This window comes from Nipponia nippon, unplaced genomic scaffold (genome assembly GCF_047370975.1).
Source record: "Nipponia nippon isolate SJK-2023a ecotype South Korea unplaced genomic scaffold, ASM4737097v1 scaffold_23, whole genome shotgun sequence".
NCBI lineage: Eukaryota > Metazoa > Chordata > Aves > Pelecaniformes > Threskiornithidae > Nipponia > Nipponia nippon.
The window spans coordinates 7,677,256-7,694,200 of NW_028262340.1; the positions used below are offsets into that span (position 1 = coordinate 7,677,256).

The following is a 16,945-nucleotide window of genomic DNA, read 5'->3' on the forward strand; positions in this document are numbered from 1 at the left end:
GTGCTGCTTCCAAGGGGAGCCTGACTGCAGAGATGGCCCCGGGCTGGATTTTAAAGCAGATGTAGCGAGTCAATGAGGGAGGAAAATGCTCGGAGAGGGCTCCTGCACCACCACATCCCGCGGAGAGCAGAGAGGGGCCGATGGAGCAGAGGAAAGAGGGTGTCTGCCCTGCCCGAGTGACCCTGGGGCTCTTCTGAACTCTCCTCTTCTGGCGGGGTTTTCCTCCAGCGGCACAAAGGCAACCGGGAACAGAAGGTGCAGGAACCGGCTGGGGAGCGGGGAGCAGCCCCCGGGGCGGGATGCAGGGCCGGGCAGAAGGACATTTGCCTGCCTCCTCTCGTCCCCAGCCCCACGCGCACCGGGGATGGGAATAAGCAGCTTTCTGTGAACCGAAGGGTTAACGAATGTCAGAGCCACCCTCTGAGGTCAGTGGGTTTCTGCCACCCCCTTCCCGAAAGCCTTTACAGAAGTCTTGCAGAATTTATAGCCTGCCTCAGCTGTGCCGTGCCGGAGCCACGACCAGGCTGCTCGCCCGTAGCTGCCAGCGCAGATCCCCAGCCGTGCTAATTCGAGGAGGAAAATGGGATCTGATTTCTGCACCAGTCACTGTCTCTCACTGTTAAAACGGGACCTGACGGGCTCTGCCCCCCCGGCTCAGCCACACGATTCATCGCATACATCGACCTTGAACGTGTGTCGTCCCCCCCTCAGCATCGCAACCGCGCGGTCCTGAGGCTCCCTGGGTTGCCACACCCCAGCCTGCTCCCAGTGCTAGAGATGGTGGTTTAGGTGTAAAACAATTAAAAAAACCCCAAGTATCTGGAAGGCTCAAAAGCACCGGGGTCTTGCGGTCCCGTTCACGTCAGTCCTTTGTGTCACTGGAGAGCGGAGGAGACGTTGAGAGATGTCCTCCCTGCTGCTGCAGAGCGCCGCGCCGTCCCCCCGAGGCAATCCCGGAGCGTCCTCAGCCCGAGGACTCGCGCTCGACTAAGGGGGGCCGGGGGCCACCAGCGAGGCGAGGACATGGCCGTCACGGCGACACAAACAATTCGGGCACCGGAGGAGTGAGATGCTGCTTTTCCATTCCCTTTTCTTCCCGTGGGAGAAGGGCTTTGCTGGCGCCCGCTAACCCGCTGTCACTGGGTGAGGAATAGCACGTGCCGCCCAAACCCCGTCTCCTCCAGCCTCGGCGCCCAGGAAATCCTGCCTCCGCGCGGCACCGGGCGCTGTCGTCTGCAGCAGCTTCTCTCTGCGATGGCAGGAGGTGAAGCAAAGCCAGGGCTGCCGCTGCCGTCCCCCCGCGCGTCCCCCAGCAGGAATGCCGCGCCGGCAGCGGGGACAATGCAAAAGCAGATGGTGTGCCAGGAGCCCAGACCTTCCCAGCAGCTGCCGAGGCGGCGTGTCCAGGGTCGCCTGCCGCCTCTCCGGCCGCGGTGCCAGCGAGGACCCTGGGGAGGGTCTCCGGTGGGGTAAATCTGTGCAGCCCCTCTGGCTTCAGCCCTGCTTCGGGATGGCTGAGGGTCAGACCCCCCTTAAAAAGCACCCCTTGCTCCAACGTCTCTGGTGTTACCCAGGAATGTGCTGTAGGTACTTCCACAGTGCCTTATTCCCACCGCCAACACGTGCCTGTTTGCAGCAGCGTTGCTCTTCATGCTGCAAAACCAGGCTGGGCTCTTTTCCTTCCATCCCCGGGGCTGATCTCAGTCCCCATTTCACATTCCTGCGCTGCTGGGGTGCTCAGAGATACTTCCAGCCCTCCCCTTTTTCTTTTTTCCCCCAGATTTTAGGCGTGGAGTCAGCAACCTGGCCAGTTTTCCAGGATGACGATAAGATTTTGATTACCTTTGCGCTTGGAGCCCTGCTGCTGCATCTCTTTGCGCTGGTTCTTTTGGCCGTGGCTGAACTACCCCCAGCCCACGGCGAACAATCCCCTGCCTGCTCCTGCCAGATGTGCCACAGCTGCAGCAGATCCAGCCAGGCCCAGCGCGGGAGTGATGCCCACCTACCCGCTGCGTGCAAGAAGGGTCTCGCCTCGGGCCCAAGTGAAGCCAACTCAGTCTTTGTCCCCGAGGATTTTATTCCCTTAGCCCCCCGGCCCTCACTGCAGGCAGCAGCCACTGCAGGCAGCGCTTGGGCAGGGAGGGCTCTCCTGGCACGCTCGGTCAGCACCCCGGCCACCAGACATCTTATGAGCGTGGTCCCCAGGTCCTGCTCTCCCCATGGGTCCCCCTGCCCTTGGGAGGCTGGCTCCTGCATGGCTCATTTCAGACAAGAAGCAGCCGCTTTCCCGCTCCCACCAGCGACCTCGGAGCAGGCTACAGGTTGGAGCGGCAGAACGGCGCTTCTGGAACCACCGAGTCTCCGACGCCTTCGAGGAGGTTGTCCCATCGATCGAACTCCTCTTCCAGGTCTGCACGGGGCAGAGACGGTGCCGGGGTTAGCACAGCGATTATCAGCCCGGCTCCGGGCATAAAGGAGGAGCAGCAACTGGACCCCTTTGCTTTGTGCAGCGGGATGGGAAGCACCAAAGCCAAGCCCCGGGAGGCAGCGGCTGCCCTGCAGCCCCCTGCAAGTGGGGGAGCTCTCGCGCTCCCCCGAGCCCCCGGCCAAGGCACCCGCCACCCCGCGCCGTACTGAGATGCCTTTGCAGGAAGGCCAGAGCCGCCCGGCTGGTGATGTCCAGAGCCTTGTAGGGGTCGAGGGTCCCCCTCATGCCCAAGATGCGGCTGATGAGATTCCCAGTGAGAAAGGCGAAGTCGGTCTGGCTCTGGTGCACGGATCCCCTGGGACAGGGAAGGGATCTGCGTCAGTGGGAGCTGGGGAGGGGTCCTCCTGCTGGGACACAGCTCGTAGGTGCTCCCAGGAGGGTACCGGCGGGTGGGTGCCCCAGCCCCTGGCTCACAGGATGGTTATAATCTTCGTCTGGCTGTTTCTGGAGCTCAGCCTCTTCATTTTGGCAATGCTTTCTGGCGTCTGGAACTTCTCGGTGTTGATGAAGAGCACGGGCTTGAGCACCTCCGAGTACAGCGCGTTCTCCAGGGGGAACATCCAGGCGTCGAGAGCCACCGCGCACCTGCAGCGGGATGGACGCCCGGCGCTGCTGCCCACGCCACGGCTTCCCTTCCCACCGGGATGAGCCGCGTGTCCCCGGAGCTTCCCGCAGCTCCTCGGCCCTGCTGCGGCTCACCTGAAGGCGGGCTCTTTCACCAAGGCCAGCACTGCTGTCACCCCGCCGAAGGAATGGCCCACGATGGCGACTTTGGTCAGATCAACGCTGTCCTGCAAAAAGGAGAAGGCTGAGGAGCCTGTGCCCAAACCTCGCTGCAGAAGGTCCCTAATTAGGGAAGAAAACACCGAGGGAAGATCAGCAAAGCCCCGCTGCTCTGCCCTCTGCAAGGGATGCCGTGTCCCGTTTTCACCGCCGGTGCAATGCGACCCGGCTTCCCCGGCACACATGGAGGAGAAAAAGGAGGAGAGGCACCAAGATGCTGAGACGCAGAAGGCTGTGGCTCCGCAAAGCCCCTGCTTGTCCCAGAGGAAAAGTCTCACAGAACAAGGACTGATGCTGCCAGCAAAGGGCACCCAGACCCCCCATCAGCCAAACAATCCCCCTGGCTGGTCCTTCGGCACAGACAGACCCCGATACCTTCAGGACAGACAGACCCCGATACCTTCAGCACAGAGAGATCAAAGTCCTGGTGAAGGACGTTCGGGACAGATTTACCACTGCTGATGTCCTTGAAGAGCCGGAGCGCTCGCACACATTCCTCCGCTCTTTGATGAACCTGGGAGCGAGAGTTGCCCCTTCCCTGGTTAACCCCGCTCCCAACCCTGCAGGTTTGGGGCCAGATCCTCCCCCGACGTCCCCCCGGCTCGTCCCTCTAAAACCGCAGCACTCGGACGCAACCTTTCCCTCTATTTATAATTTATTTCTCATTCACCCTCAACGTTCAGGCTCATGGCTTCATCTTTATATGAAAACTGTTGCCCTTGTTTGTGCAACACACCGCGAGGCAGCGCATACACAAAAATAAGAGGCTGGGAGGTGATTTAAGACTGCCAAAAGCACCTCCAACCACTACGTTTCCTAGAGAGCTTTTCTATGACAAATCTCGACTCGATGTTGTCCTTTTAAAGGAGGCAGAAAGGAGCAGGGGGAGCCTGGCTCAGCAGGATCCCTTCCTGCTCCCCAGCAAGCAGCTGGCCCGGGGTAATCACGGAGAGACAAAAATCAGAGCGTGAACAAACCCAGCAGCCGGTCCGGAGCCTCGCCAGCCTGTGGCGCTGGGCTGGGCAGAAAGCCCGTCTCTGCCCGCAGTGCAGGTGACGTTAAGCGTCCAGGGACACGGCAAAGCCCAGCCCGGCTCCTGCTGGGCTCAGCTGGAGCCAGACAGAGAAACCCCATGAACCAGAGATAAACAGGTTGCACAGATTTTTCTCAGCTTGCAAGGAGAAGGCGCAGCCCCAGCATCACGGCGGTACACGTTTGGGAAGGGCAGGAGATGAAGGCCCCAGGGACGGGCAGCCAGCTCGGCTTGCAGGAGGGATCTGACGCCTCCCCGGGGTGCCCACCCTTAACCCCCCACCCTGGTACCTGCTTGTTTCGGAAATAAAACTCCTTCTGCCCTTGGGGCACCCGTCGGTAGGGGATCCACTCCTCCCTCCCAGCCTCCGCCGTGCAGAAATACGTCAGGCAGGCAGAACGGTCCCTGCGGCGGCAGGAGGGCAGGCAGCGCGTCGCCGGGGGCACCGGCAGCTCCCCGGGGCACGATGCCCCGCCAGCCCCGTCCTGCCCGGCTGGCGGACGGGGAGCCGCGTCGGAGGCGCCGGCAGGATCGCTTGCCCCTCACGGCTGCCAAACTTGGTGGGGACGGGGGCACCCACCTGTGCTCCAGCACCGCCACTGCGAAGCCCCAGGACGCCAGCTCCGAGCAGACCGAGGAGTACAGGGTGCTGCCAGGGAGCCGGGGGGAGCGGGGTCAGGGCTGCCCCGCCAGCGCAAGGCAGGTCCGAGCGGCGCCCCGGGGGGCCCAGGACACCCGGGTCCCCATCCTGGCTCCAGCCCTGAGCAGGGGCTCAGCACCCCCAGTCCTGCTCGGGGACCGTCCTACCGAAAGGCTCCCAGGCCGTGGGAGAAGATGATGAGTGGGTACCCGCTGCTGCAGGGCTTGAAAGGCCCGTTCCAGCTCACCGGCACTCTGCAGGAGCCTGTGGGGAAGGGAAACCCCCAGGAAAAGGCGGGAGACGGCACTGGGACACTGCTGCTGCAGCGGGTCCCTGCTCGGCGCCATCCCTGCCACCCAGCTCCCCTGAGCGCAGATGGGACGGGCTTGGTGTCCCTGAACCCCGCTAAGGGAGCGGATGCCCAGGGGACGGGGGAGCACCCGGGATGGGGGACAGGGTGCTGGCCACCCCCTTACCAACGGTGACGCTGAGCAGGGGTGCGCACCAGCGCCGGCTGCGGTGGGCGAAGTCGGCCAGCCCGCCACAGTACTCGTAGCGTGGGATCCAGAGTGGCCGCTCGGCCCCTGCCCGGGGCAGGCAGGGGTAGAAGAGGCGGAGGAAGAGCCCCTGCAGGAGAGAGGGGAACAGGGGACACGGCGGGGACTGTGCAGAGCAGCGGTGGCCGTGTCCTCGGTGAGCTCAGCCTTTGCAAATCCCAGCTGGCTGCAGCCACCCTGCTGTGCGTAGAAGCCTGTCCCCGTCCCCATCCCTGTCCCCGTCCCGTACCTGCCGTGTGTGGCCCACCATGACGTCCGTGCAGCCCACGAGGTGAGGTCCCTTCCCCAGGGGCAGCGCCAGCGACTGCGTCCCCCCCATGCTGCCGCGGCCAAGCCTAGGCAGAGGCATGGCGTCAGGGTCCGTTCCCCATCCGGGGGACGCCGACTCCATCCCTCCTGCTCCCCCCATCCCTCTCCCGTTGCCCAGACCCCAGGCATCCCCCCCAGCATGGCGCCAGCAAACGCACCCGCAGCAAGAGGAAAAACCAGGTGCCCAATTCCCACCCCACCGAATTCCCACGCACGAAGACCCTTGGGGCTGCTCAGGGATGAACCCCCCGGTTCCTCTCCGGGCGCTGCGGGCGGGGCGGTGGGGCTGACGGGGCGGTGGGCTCAGCAGGACCTGCCCCACGGCTCCCCTGCTGCGGGGCAGCGTCCCCGTCCCCCCTGCGCCCCGGGGTGCCGAGGGCTGGGGATGGCGCACGGCCAGACGCCGCAGAGCTGGGGGCAGAGGCGATGTGCGAGCAAGGGGTCAGCGCGGGGCTGACGTGGCCGCCGGCCAGCCCTGGGCGCCCACGGGAGCCACTGAAGACACGGGGGGACAGAGCCCCGCACCCCCCGTGCAGAACTACAGCTCCCGGGGCTGGGGAACCACAACTCCCAGCATGGCCCTGGCCTGGGACCACACCTCCCAGTATGCGCTGGGTCCCCGGACTACACCTCCCAGTATCCCCAGCTGAACTACAGATCCCAGTGCTCCCAGAGCCCTCCCCGCAGCCCCCAGTGCTCCCCCCAGCGCCCCCAGTTACCATCGCAGCTCCCAGTCCTCCTCCCAGCTCCCAGTGCCCCCCAGCTCCACCCTCGGCTCCCCGTGCTCCCCAAGAGCTCCCAGTGCCCCCCCCAGCTCCCCCTGCGGCTCCCAGTGCCCCCCCCCCCCGCAGCTCCCAGGGCTCCCCCAGCTCCCAGTTTCCTTCTGCGCCCCCCAGCTCCCAGCACCCCCCACCCAGCACCCAGTATCTCCCATTCCCCCCTCCCCAGTCCCCCCCGCATTCACCAGTGCACCGGGTCGTAGCTCCCAGCACGCACCAGTGTGCCGTGCACTACAGCTCCTAGTGCCACCCCTGCACGTGGACTACAGCTCCCAGTAGCACCAGTACAGGACACAGCTCCCAGTGCCCCCAGTGCAACATCACAGCTCCCAGTCCCACCAGTGCAAAACCGCAGCTCCCAGTCCTCCCATTGCAGCTGAGGCCCCCCGTGGGGGGCCGTGCCCATGGGCAGCACCCTGACCCCGGGGCTGCCCTGCCCCTGTCTGCGCCCCAGCCGGGTTCCTGCCCCCGGGGCTGGGGACTGTCCCCGTGTCCCCCCCGAGCCCCAGCAGTGCCCCAGGGCCCCCGCTGCCCGTCCCCACCTCCCCGTCCTTCGGTTAATCCGCTTTCTGCCGCTAAGGCGGCTCGGGCCCGCGGTAATCCCCTCCGCGGCCGGGGATTAACTCCCCGCGGGGCCGAGCCGGCCAGGCCCGGCAAATAAATATCCCAAGATTTGGTAAAAAACGTCCCTGCCGAGCTGCTGCGCACACGGGCCCGTGCCGGGCTCCCCAGCGTGGTCCCCTGGGTGCAGGGGGAAACTGAGGCACGGGGTGGGCCCCGTCACTCGGTGTGCGTCCCCTGGGTCCCACCCGGCTGCCGGGGCAGGGAGAGGGGGACCCCAGCCCATACCGACCAGCACGGCCACCCTGGGGTGCTCGGCGCCTTCTCGCCCGGGGCTGCCGGCACCCTGACCTGTGCCGGGCACCCACCCAGCCCGGGAGCTGGCCCACCTGCAGGCTGAGGCCGGCCAGGTTGTTACACCCACGGATGGGATCCAGCGCCCCGTCGCGTCCCGGCTTGCCCGGCCGGCGGGGCAGGCGGGGGGCGGCTGGCGCGGCCGGGGATGCCGGGGCAGGGCGGGAGAGGCGAGCCCGGACCTGCCGCCGCTGCCCGCTCCCGCCCACGCCGGGCTCCTCTGGGGCGGCCGGGCCGGGCCCCGTCCCTGCCCCGCGGGAGGGAGGGCGGCCCCCGCAGCCCGGCCCCGGCTTCGCGCCGTGCTCCCGTGCGCGGAGGGGTCTGGAGCCGGGTTTGGCTTAGGCAGGAGCCGCCGGGCTGCAGAAGGGCTGGTCCCTCCCGCCCCGCGCTGTGACCGCGGGTGTCGCCGCAGCGTGGGGCTGTCACGGGTGGAGGCGGCCCCAGCCGTGTTTCTGTCCGCTCCCTGCTCCCCATCGCTGCCCCGTCGTGGCCCCGTTGCTTCCCTATAGCTGCCCCGTCCCTTCGGAGGTCCCCCTCGGGGCTCCCCGGCACCGGACGCCCCCGCGAGCAGCGAGGCGAGTGGTGACACGGGACGTGGGACGCCCCTCGCGTGGGGTCCCACCGCGGGCGGGCGGCGCAGGGACCCTGCGGAGCCCCTGTGCCCCCCGCCCACCCCACCCCGGGCGCGCGGAGAACCCCCGGCCAGCGGCCAATGGGAAGGCGCCGCAGGGGGGGGCTCCGCGGGGCGTGGCCGCTGGCCGGCTCGGGCCACGCCCACGGGGCGCCCGGATGGCCAATGGGAGGCGGGTGGGCGGGGCCAAGGGGCGAGGGCGGTGAGGGTGGGAACGCGGGGTGACAGCGGCGGGCGGGGGCCGCGGCCGGGGAGGGACCGGGGGCACCGGGGCTGGGGGGGGTGACGGGCAGCCCCGGGGGGGACGGACAGACGGACAGGGGACAGCCAGCCCCGGGGGGGGGACACAGACGGACAGGGGACAGCCAGCCCCGGGGGACGGACGGACAGGGGACAGCCAGCCCCGGGAGGGGGGACGGACAGACGGACAGGGGACAGCCAGCCCTAGGGGCGGGGGACACAGACGGACAGGGGACAGCCAGCCGCGGGCGGGGGGGACAGGCGGCCTGACACGGCGACAGGCAGCCACGAGGGGTGCAGGCAGCCGGGGTGTTGCACAGGCAGCCGGGGGGGGACACGGGGACAGACAGCCCGAGGCAGGGACAGACGGACAAGGTGACAAGGAGGGGACACCCCCCCAGCCAGGCGCTCCCCGGAGCAGGGCTGCGCGGAGCCTCCCGCAGCGGCAGCGGCTCCTCCGCGCCCCGGGCGGGGAGGGCCCGGGCAGGGCGGCACGGCGGCTGCTCCGGCGGCTGCTCCGCCGCCTGCCCCGGCGGGGATGCGGCCCGGGGCCGCGGGGAGCCGCGCGTCGAGGCGGCGGGGCGCGGCGGCCCGAAAGCCCCCCGGAGCTGCGCGTCCCCGAAGGTACCGCGGGGGGAGCGGGCTTGGCGGCGGGGAAGGAGCAGGTTGGCGAGAGACGGGGGCTCCGGGGGCAGCGGGAGGTTTATTCCCAGGAGGGGTTTGGGGAAGGGGGGTCCCGCCGCGGGGACGCGGGGAGCCGCTTGCGGTGACGGGGCTGGCGGCGGCAGGACGGCGACAGCGACGGCGTGACCTCTCCCCTTCGCCAGGGATTTGAAGCTGGGCCAAGCGGCGATGGAATTGTCATTGTCGCGGCACGGGGGCCCAGCGAAGAAGTAAACGCTGCGCCGGAGGGAAGGGAGCGGGACGCCGCTGCACCGAGCTCTGCTCCGCAGCCGGAGAGAGGAACGGCCTCGAAAAGCCAGCGCAGCCCTGGTCGGAGGGGGCAGCAAGAGGACCGCGGGGTTCACCCACGCTCCTGTGGGCTGCAAGGGCCACGGGGCAATCCCTGGGGACGGGGAGCCATCCCACCGCCCGCCTGGGGTTCGGGACGTCGGCCTTTCGCCCAGACTTCGGAGCCCGATGAGGAGCCGGGGCCGTGCATGAACCTATGCAGACCAGGAAGAAATACATTTTCCTGACTTTCCTTGCCTCTTGGCTCCTGCTTTTCTTCTTTGGAGGAGACCAGCTGCTCCGTTTTGCTTTTTTTTCCGGGAGAAAAGCCGAAGCCCGGAGGAACTGGCCCCGCTGGACGGATCGGTCCCTCCTCAAAAGCTTTGCGGACCCCGAAGAGCTCCAGAGCGATGGGGACCCCTCGCTGCCATCGCCCCGGGCACGGCAGGCAGCGTGGCTGAGCGTCTACAAGAACAGCAGATGCCGGATGGAAACCTGCTTCGACTTCTCCAGGTGCGAGAAGCACGGCTTCAAAGTCTTCACCTACCCCCGGGAGAGGGACCAGCCCCTCTCGGAGAGTTACAGCAAAATCCTCACCTCCATCGAGCGCTCACGCTACTACACCCCGAACCCCGAGGAAGCCTGCCTCTTCATCCTCAGCATCGACACGCTGGACCGCGACCATCTCTCAGGTCAATACGTCCGTAACGTCGATGAGAAAATCCGCGGCTTCCCGCTCTGGAACAGCGGCCGTAACCACCTCATCTTCAACCTCTACTCGGGCACCTGGCCCGATTACACCGAGGACCTGGGCTTCGATATCGGCCAGGCCATCCTGGCCAAAGCCAGCTTCTACACCGAGAACTTCAGGCCCGGCTTCGACATCTCCATCCCTCTCTTCTCCAAGGACCACCCGCAGCGCGGCGGGGAGAGGGGGTGGTTGTATCAGGACTCGATCCGTCTGAAGAAGAAATACTTGTTGGTGTTCAAGGGGAAGCGGTACCTGACCGGCATCGGCTCCAGCACCAGGAACGCGTTGCACCACATCCACAACGGGCAGGACATCGTCTCCCTCACCACCTGCAAGCACGGCAAGGACTGGGAGAAGCACAAGGACACGCGCTGCGACAAGGACAACGTCGACTACGAAAAGTGAGTCAGAGACGCGGTGGGCAAGGGGGCCTGGTGGGGGGAACACCCCGCAAATGTTCCTGCCCCTCTGCGGGGTGCAGCCGTGCCCGTCTGCGGTGGCCGGGCCTCCAGGCGTGGGGAGGGCGGAAAGCTTTGGGCTCTCCCGAAAGAGATGAGGGTTTCATTTCCCTAGTGGGGAGCGAGGCGCTGGTTGTTCAGGGCTTTCCTGTTCTGTATTAAAGTTCGAGTAATCTGGCGAGAGCGGCTCTTATCTGCAATCGCCGCGGCTGCCTCTAATACAATTTCCCTTTTTCCTAACGCTGATGAACGATGCTTTTCTTCTCCCCCCTCCTGCCCTCCCCTAACATAAATGTTTATCTTGGAGATGAGCCCAAGCATCCACCCCTCACTGGCTCCGCTAAAAATCCCGCAAAACTGGTGGGATTGGGCATCCCGGCGTGGGCGGCCCCGAGGTCACCCGGACGTGGGGGGGTGGGGGGTCCCCCATGTTCCCCCTCACAAATGGGGGTGGTGGCAGCAGTGTGGGATAGACCTTAGCGGAAAAACTGGGGGGGAAGAAGTTCTGAGAGTTTGGGGGGGCTCCATGCTGCGGGGACGCACGCCGGCTCCTCGCCTCCCTGTCCCGCTGCTTGCGACCCGTCACCAGCTGCCTGCTCCAGCGCTGGTAAGCACAGACCCCGTCCTGCCAGCGATGGGCAGGTCCCCGTCCCGCTGCCTGGGGACACCCCGCAGCCACCCGGCCAGAGAGCAGATGGGGAGAGGCCACGTTGGGCATCATCCTCAAAGCGTCTTAGGAGGTGCCGGGAGGTAAAAGTGGAGCTGGGGTGCTGCGGGCACTGGGATTAACCGGGGCTTTGGGGTGGCTCGGGCACCGCGTGGCCCCATCCGATGGGTGCCACCGGCCCGGCAGGGTCAGCCCCTGCGGCGGAGCCGTTTTGGGGATGGGGCATTGCAGGACGGTGGGAGATGCTGCGGGCTGGCGGGCCGGGGGGCCCAAGGTCAGCCCCGCGCTGTGCAGAGGGGTGGTGGGACGGGAAATCCCCCTCCCGCCGGCCCAGGTAATCCCCTAATGCTGTTTGCAAGTACAGGGAGATTTGCACCTCGCCCAGGACGGCTTTAGGCAGCAGATAGACAGGGAACACGTGGCGCAGGGCAGCGCGCTTGTGCGTGACCCCAAGCCTCCTCCATCCTGCTAGTCCCCATGGGACCCCCGGGCAAAAAGCCATTGACGCCTCCATGGCACCAGGCCAGCTCTGCCAGCCTCGCGTGGGGGGTTTATGCCCTCCTGCCCCAGGAGAAGATGTCCCCAGACCCGGGGCTGGGACAGTGGCAGAGTGGCGATGGGGACTGGCCAGCGGGGAGGGGACGCACCACGGTTGGCAAAGCGAGACCCCAGCTGCCCCATTCGCCCGGTGCATTGGGGACGTCCCCGTTTGCTCAGGGCGGCGGAGGGCAGCACGGGGAGCAGAGGAAGGCCTTGCTGGGGGCTCCATCACCCTCCTCGCACCCGGGGGGCTGCCTGGAACAAACCGGTTCTGTGCCCGGATAAAGGGCGGCTTGTAGCAGCACTGCGGTCCGGCCCCGCTGCGGGCTGCCCCAGGTTTAAAGCAAGCGGGTTGGGAAAGGCTCTCTGGAGCCAACAGGTCCCCCGGCGGCACCGTGCCTGGCCGGAGCCATGGAGGGGCCATGGAGGGAGCGCGGCGGGCGGCCATCCCAGCTCCCAACAAAACAAGGAAGCCCTGACGGCGTGATTACCCGGAAACCGCAGCGCGTCAGGAGCAAAGTATTTCCATCGGGAGGTTTTGGGCCCGCAGCCCGGCCGGCGCCAGCCTCCCCGCGACGGCTGCCTGCGAGGGGAGGCTGCCCGCGGCTGCTCTGCCTCCTGGGACGCATCCTGCTGCCCGCCCAGCCCGGCAGTGGGAATGGTCCCGCAGAGGCGCTGGTGGTCATGGCCGGGCTGGGGTCCCAGAGGAGCAGGGGCTGCCCCGAGGGCGAGCGCCGGCAGCGTCCGGCCCCGGGGATGTGGCCGTCGTTGCTGCGCCTTCATGGGGGGTCTGGGCCCTGCCTGAGCCGCCCGCGCCCCTCCGGCGGGTCGCTCAGCCAGGAGCTGGGGTGTCCACGGGGCAGGGTGCGCTCGTGGGGTTTTTGGCATCCATTGGAGACGGTGGGGTGGTTCATCCAGAGGCAGGCTTTGATCATAAAACTTTGTGCCTTGGGGCTGATTTCCCACATCCCGGGGCGCCGGGATGCTCCAGGGGGCTTCAGCACCCATGGAGGGGACACGTCCTCAATGCCCAGGTTGGCACCAGCCCCACATCCCCACCGCAGGGGGACCCTTCCCCTGGGGACCAGCACATTTCAAGCAGCCCTTTGGCCTCGCAGCCCCCCCCGGCTGGACCACGCGCGTCCCCCCCGGACCATCCAGGACCCGGCTGCCCCGTCCCTCCCTCCTCATGGGCAGGAACAGACGGGGTCTGTCCCGACCTAATGTCAATATTGGATTTTCCGGCGCGGTCGCAGAGACCCGGCAGCGGACGCGCCTCTCCCCACCGGCCGCACAGAAGGGGCTTTCATAGCCCCATGGCGTGAGCCTGGCCCGGGGGGGGCACGCTGCCTGCGCCCCTGCGGGCAGCCGATCCTCTGCCCCTGCCGAAACGCTGCCGGGGAAGGCAGGGCTGGTCCTGCCCAGCAAGTCTGGGCACGGCAGAGGAGTCATCCCAGTTTTGGGCTCGGCGCTTCGGGCGCTGGCTTTGCCTGGGGTTTCGTCACAGGCAGGTGGAGGGAGCTGGGTAACACCATGGAAAGCCAAGCGCTGCCTGGGCACTGGGGTCCCATCCTGACCCCCCTCTTTGAGCTGAATTTGGTTCCTGACTCTGCCACAGGTTCCCTTTCTGACTGTGGACACGTCCCTCCATCACCCAGGGCATCTCTGCTCCACCAGCCCCGCGGAGCCAGGGCTGTTCAGAGCCAAAACCAGCCCTGATCAATCCTAACGCTTCCCTGGGCTGGCCCTGTGCCCTCCGGGAGGGATGCTCAGCCTTGCCAGGTGCCAGCGAGACCCCCCGGGATGGTCACGGTTGGGAGGGGGCCGTGCCTGACCCCCACCCCATCTCCCATCCCAGGTTCAACTACCAGGAGCTGCTGCACAACTCCACCTTCTGCATCGTGCCCCGGGGCAGGCGCCTGGGCTCCTTCCGCTTTCTGGAGGCACTGCAGGTACGGGGCGGCGGGGGGGGACCCCACGCCGGGGGCCGGGGGCTCTGTCCCAGCCCGTGTGGGGTCCTGCCGCAGGCCGCCTGCATCCCCGTGCTGCTGAGCGACGGCTGGGAGCTGCCCTTCGCCGAGGCCATCGACTGGGGCAAAGCTGCTGTCGTGGGCAATGAGAGGTTGCTGCTGCAGGTACCACGGCCGCATCCTGCCCCATGCCGGACACAAGGGACCTCCCCGTAGTGACACCAGCAGTGGTGGACCCCCAGTCAAGCTTGGGGGTGAAACCCCCGCAGCCGAGCCTGGCAGCCCTCCCGTGGGTGGATGCAGGGAGGTCTCATCCAGCCCAGAGCAGGGGATCCCATCCCAGCCGCAGCCCTGGGGCATCGTCCATCTCGGAGGGGTGCTGAGCGCCTCCACAAACCCAAAGCCCTGGGGGGTCCTGGGCCAGATCCCGCTCCAGGGAGAGGAGGTGGCAGAGCCGCAGTGGGGTGGTGGCACAGCATCCTTGGGCACGGGGTGTCCCTCGGGATGGCACGGAGGTCACGGAGGCAAGGCAACCCCGCCGGGGGGCTGGGGGGGCCGAGGTGAGAAACCAGCTCCCCCCCGCCGCCACAGATCCCCTCCGCCGTCCGCTGCATCCACCCCGAGCGCGTGCTGGCTTTCCAGCAGCAGACCCAGGTCCTGTGGGACGCGTACTTCTCCTCCGTCGACAAGATCGTGCACACCACACTGGAGGTGAGCCCCCTGCCCCGGACCCCCCAGCCCCCAGGGTCACAGCCGCGGTGCTGAGAGCATCCCTCCGGCCTCTGGCAGATCATCAAGGACCGGCTGCTCCCACACCGCTCCCGTTCCCGCTTCCTCTGGAACACGCTGCCCGGGGGGCTCCTGGCCCTGCCTGGCTTCTCCACCCACCTCGGGGACTTTCCTTTCTACTACCTGCAGCACGGTAGGACCCCGCCTGCCCTGGCTGAGCACGGCAAACTCAGTGCATGCCACAACACGTATCCTCTCCCTGCCTTTTTCAGGCTCCAGCCCTTCCGAGAAGTTCACGGCTCTCATCCGGGCCATCTCGCCATCCGGCTCCCTCTCCCAGCCCATCCTCAGGCTCATCCAGGCCGTCTCCGTGTCCCAGTACTGCGCTCAGGTGCTGAGCCCCGCGCCGCTCAGTGCAGCTCCCAGGGGGGCAGCGGGAGGGATGGGGCAGGGTCCCACGGGCTGGGAAGGGCAAAGGGGGGGTTGGGGGTGGGAGGGGGTGGCTGACGGTGTCGCACTTGGGTGGGCAGAGCTGCCCCCCAGCCCGCTGGGACGGAGGTGGGACCACCTGCGGGTTTATCGTGGTCCAGACCACCGTGAGATGGTTTTGGGGTGAGCTGGGTTGGAGCAGGTCCCGCTGCGGTGCTGGGGGGGCTCAGCCCTGGCCACCCTGCGAACACCGATGCACCAACACACCCCGACGGGTCAGCCCGGCCAAACACCCCCGGACACACTGGTCCTCCCCCCTGCAGATCCTGGTGCTGTGGAGCTGCGAGAAGCCCCCGCCACCGAGTGGGAAATGGCCCCAGACCACCGTGCCTCTGACCATCATCCAGGGCAGGAGGAAGGTGAGAGGAGCCGGGATGCAGGCAGGGAGTCAGGACACGGGCAGGGAGCCAGGCACCCACCCCATGGCACATCCCAACCTGTCTTTCACCTCCCCCGTAGCTCAGCGACCGCTTCTTCCCCTACGCTGCCATCCAGACGGACGCCGTGTTGAGCCTGGACGAGCACACCAGCCTCTCGACCAGCGAGGTGAGGCCATGGGTGCCGCGGTCCCCGGCTCCGTGGAGCTGGGGCAAGCCCCATGCCAAGCCAGGAAGGCTGCTCAGTGGTCACTGCGTGGCAGGGAGCGGTGCCGCTGTCCCCGCGCCCAGGGCACACCGCCGGGGGAAGGCAGGGGCGGCGCAGAGCCCCCTCCCGCAGGTCCCCGCAGCCCGGTGACACTGTCCCCCATCCCGTCCCAGGTGGACTTTGCCTTTGTGGTGTGGCGCAGCTTCCCCGAGCGCATCGTGGGCTTCCCCACGCAGAGCCACTTCTGGGACGCCGAGCAGCGGCGCTGGGGCTACACCTCCAGGTGGACCAACGAGCTCTCCATCGTCCTCACCGCCGCCGCCTTCTACCACAGGTACCCGGCCGGGGAGGGGCCGGCGGGGCGGGGGGCTCGGCCGCATCCTGCCCCCCACCCTGCTCCCTCCCCAGGTATTACCACAGCCTCTTCACGGAGTACCTGCCGGCGGGGCTGCGGGAGCTGGTGGACGGCCTGGCCGCCTGCGAGGACATCCTGATGAACGTCCTTGTGGCCGCCGTCACCAAGCTGCCGCCCATCAAGGTCACGCAGCGGAAGCAGCACAAGGAGGCCGTGCCCCAGCAGGTAGCGTGCGAGGGGGGGGATGTGGGGACCCCCCCAGCCAGGGAGCGGAGCCCCTCACCCCTGCGCTCCCCTCCTGCCAAGGTGAAGGGCACGGCGGGGGCGGCTGGCGGCCGGCGTTTCTCCCAGCAGCAGGACTGCCTCAACCAGTTGGCAGACTGGTTCGGCTACATGCCCCTCGTGTCCTCCCAGCTGCGCCTCGACCCCGTCCTCTTCAAGGACCAGGTCTCCGTCCTGCGCAAGAAGTACCCACGCTTGGAGAAACCCTGAGGGTTGCTGGGGATCGGGGCTGGGGCCGGCCCCGGGCGCCCCATTCCTGCTGCACAGAGCCCTCCCAGGGCAGGCGGTGGCTGCTGATGGGGTTTTACTCGTTATTGGGTTTTACCAGTACAATAAAGGAGGGTGGAGAGGCAGAGTCCGGCCCGTGGCTGTAGGATGTGGGGAGCACCAGGAGCACCGGCAGCTTGGTGCATCGGTGCTTCTGCTGTCGGCGGCCGCCCAGGCACCCTGGGAATAACCTGTGTGGCACCCGGCCGCGCGCAGCCCCCCCAGCCCGTGGGGAGGGCGAGTCCTTTGGCTTCCCGAGGGCAAACAGAGGAGCGATAAGAGGTGAGAGCGGGGCAGGTCCTCCCTCCCCCCGGCTGGGATGGGTCCCCCCCCTGCAGCCCCCGGGCACCCCAGCACCCCATTGCCTCGCAGCACTCCCCGAAGGAGGGAGAAGGGTCGTTTCAGCTGCCTTTCCACCCAGCTGAATAGAAATAGGGAAAATTACGGCTCTGACCTCCAACAGCTGCTCTCCTCCAGCCACCGCAGCCATGGGTCCGTCCTTGCTGCCTTCGCTCCTAGCAGACAC

General features: G+C 67.3%; 2 protein-coding genes across 6 annotated transcripts; one reads left to right on the forward strand and one right to left on the reverse strand.

Annotated features, from left to right (window-relative positions):
• Nucleotides 1-1,885: 1,885 nt before the first annotated feature.
• On the reverse strand, nucleotides 1,886-7,673 carry PAFAH2 (platelet activating factor acetylhydrolase 2). Of its 2 annotated transcripts, none has more exons than XM_087760892.1 (11): nucleotides 7,540-7,673; nucleotides 5,731-5,836; nucleotides 5,421-5,571; nucleotides 5,112-5,208; nucleotides 4,885-4,953; nucleotides 4,595-4,709; nucleotides 3,672-3,785; nucleotides 3,188-3,279; nucleotides 2,903-3,073; nucleotides 2,635-2,783; nucleotides 1,886-2,410 (listed from the first exon to the last, which is right to left on the reverse strand). In XM_087760892.1, the coding sequence occupies exons 2-11, from the start codon at nucleotides 5,818-5,820 to the stop codon at nucleotides 2,316-2,318; spliced, it is 1,143 nt and encodes a 380-aa protein (XP_087617018.1). In that variant the 5' UTR covers nucleotides 5,821-5,836; nucleotides 7,540-7,673; the 3' UTR covers nucleotides 1,886-2,315. The 2 variants fall into 2 exon arrangements, with proteins under 2 accessions (XP_087617018.1, XP_087617019.1); XM_087760893.1 differs by lacking the exon at nucleotides 7,540-7,673 and adding an exon at nucleotides 6,775-6,809.
• Nucleotides 7,674-8,512: 839 nt separating this feature from the next.
• On the forward strand, nucleotides 8,513-16,501 carry EXTL1 (exostosin like glycosyltransferase 1). Of its 4 annotated transcripts, none has more exons than XM_087760851.1 (12): nucleotides 8,517-8,999; nucleotides 9,203-10,478; nucleotides 13,601-13,694; nucleotides 13,770-13,877; nucleotides 14,304-14,423; nucleotides 14,502-14,634; nucleotides 14,714-14,832; nucleotides 15,194-15,289; nucleotides 15,390-15,476; nucleotides 15,689-15,849; nucleotides 15,924-16,095; nucleotides 16,177-16,501. In XM_087760851.1, the coding sequence occupies exons 2-12, from the start codon at nucleotides 9,544-9,546 to the stop codon at nucleotides 16,360-16,362; spliced, it is 2,211 nt and encodes a 736-aa protein (XP_087616977.1). In that variant the 5' UTR covers nucleotides 8,517-8,999; nucleotides 9,203-9,543; the 3' UTR covers nucleotides 16,363-16,501. The 4 variants fall into 4 exon arrangements, with proteins under 4 accessions (XP_087616975.1, XP_087616977.1, XP_087616978.1 ...); XM_087760852.1 differs by having other exon boundaries at nucleotides 16,285-16,501; XM_087760849.1 differs by having other exon boundaries at nucleotides 8,513-8,999; nucleotides 15,924-16,501.
• Nucleotides 16,502-16,945: the final 444 nt, after the last annotated feature.

What these genes read in the sequence shown, in the direction of transcription:
- PAFAH2 (XM_087760892.1), bottom strand. Translation starts at nt 5,820, where the DNA reads ATGGGGGGGACGCAGTCGCTGGCGCTGCCCCTGGGGAAGGGACCTCAC. An exon ending in GTGGCGGTGCTGGAGCACAG is followed by an intron (nt 4,710 to 4,884) that starts GTGGGTGCCCCC and finishes CTGCCGCCGCAG; the next exon opens with GGACCGTTCTGCCTGCCTGA. An exon ending in TTGATCTCTCTGTGCTGAAG is followed by an intron (nt 3,280 to 3,671) that starts GTATCGGGGTCT and finishes TCCTTTTTGCAG; the next exon opens with GACAGCGTTGATCTGACCAA.
- EXTL1 (XM_087760849.1), top strand. Translation starts at nt 9,544, where the DNA reads ATGCAGACCAGGAAGAAATACATTTTCCTGACTTTCCTTGCCTCTTGG. An exon ending in TTTCTACTACCTGCAGCACG is followed by an intron (nt 14,635 to 14,713) that starts GTAGGACCCCGC and finishes TGCCTTTTTCAG; the next exon opens with GCTCCAGCCCTTCCGAGAAG. An exon ending in TCATCCAGGGCAGGAGGAAG is followed by an intron (nt 15,290 to 15,389) that starts GTGAGAGGAGCC and finishes CCTCCCCCGTAG; the next exon opens with CTCAGCGACCGCTTCTTCCC.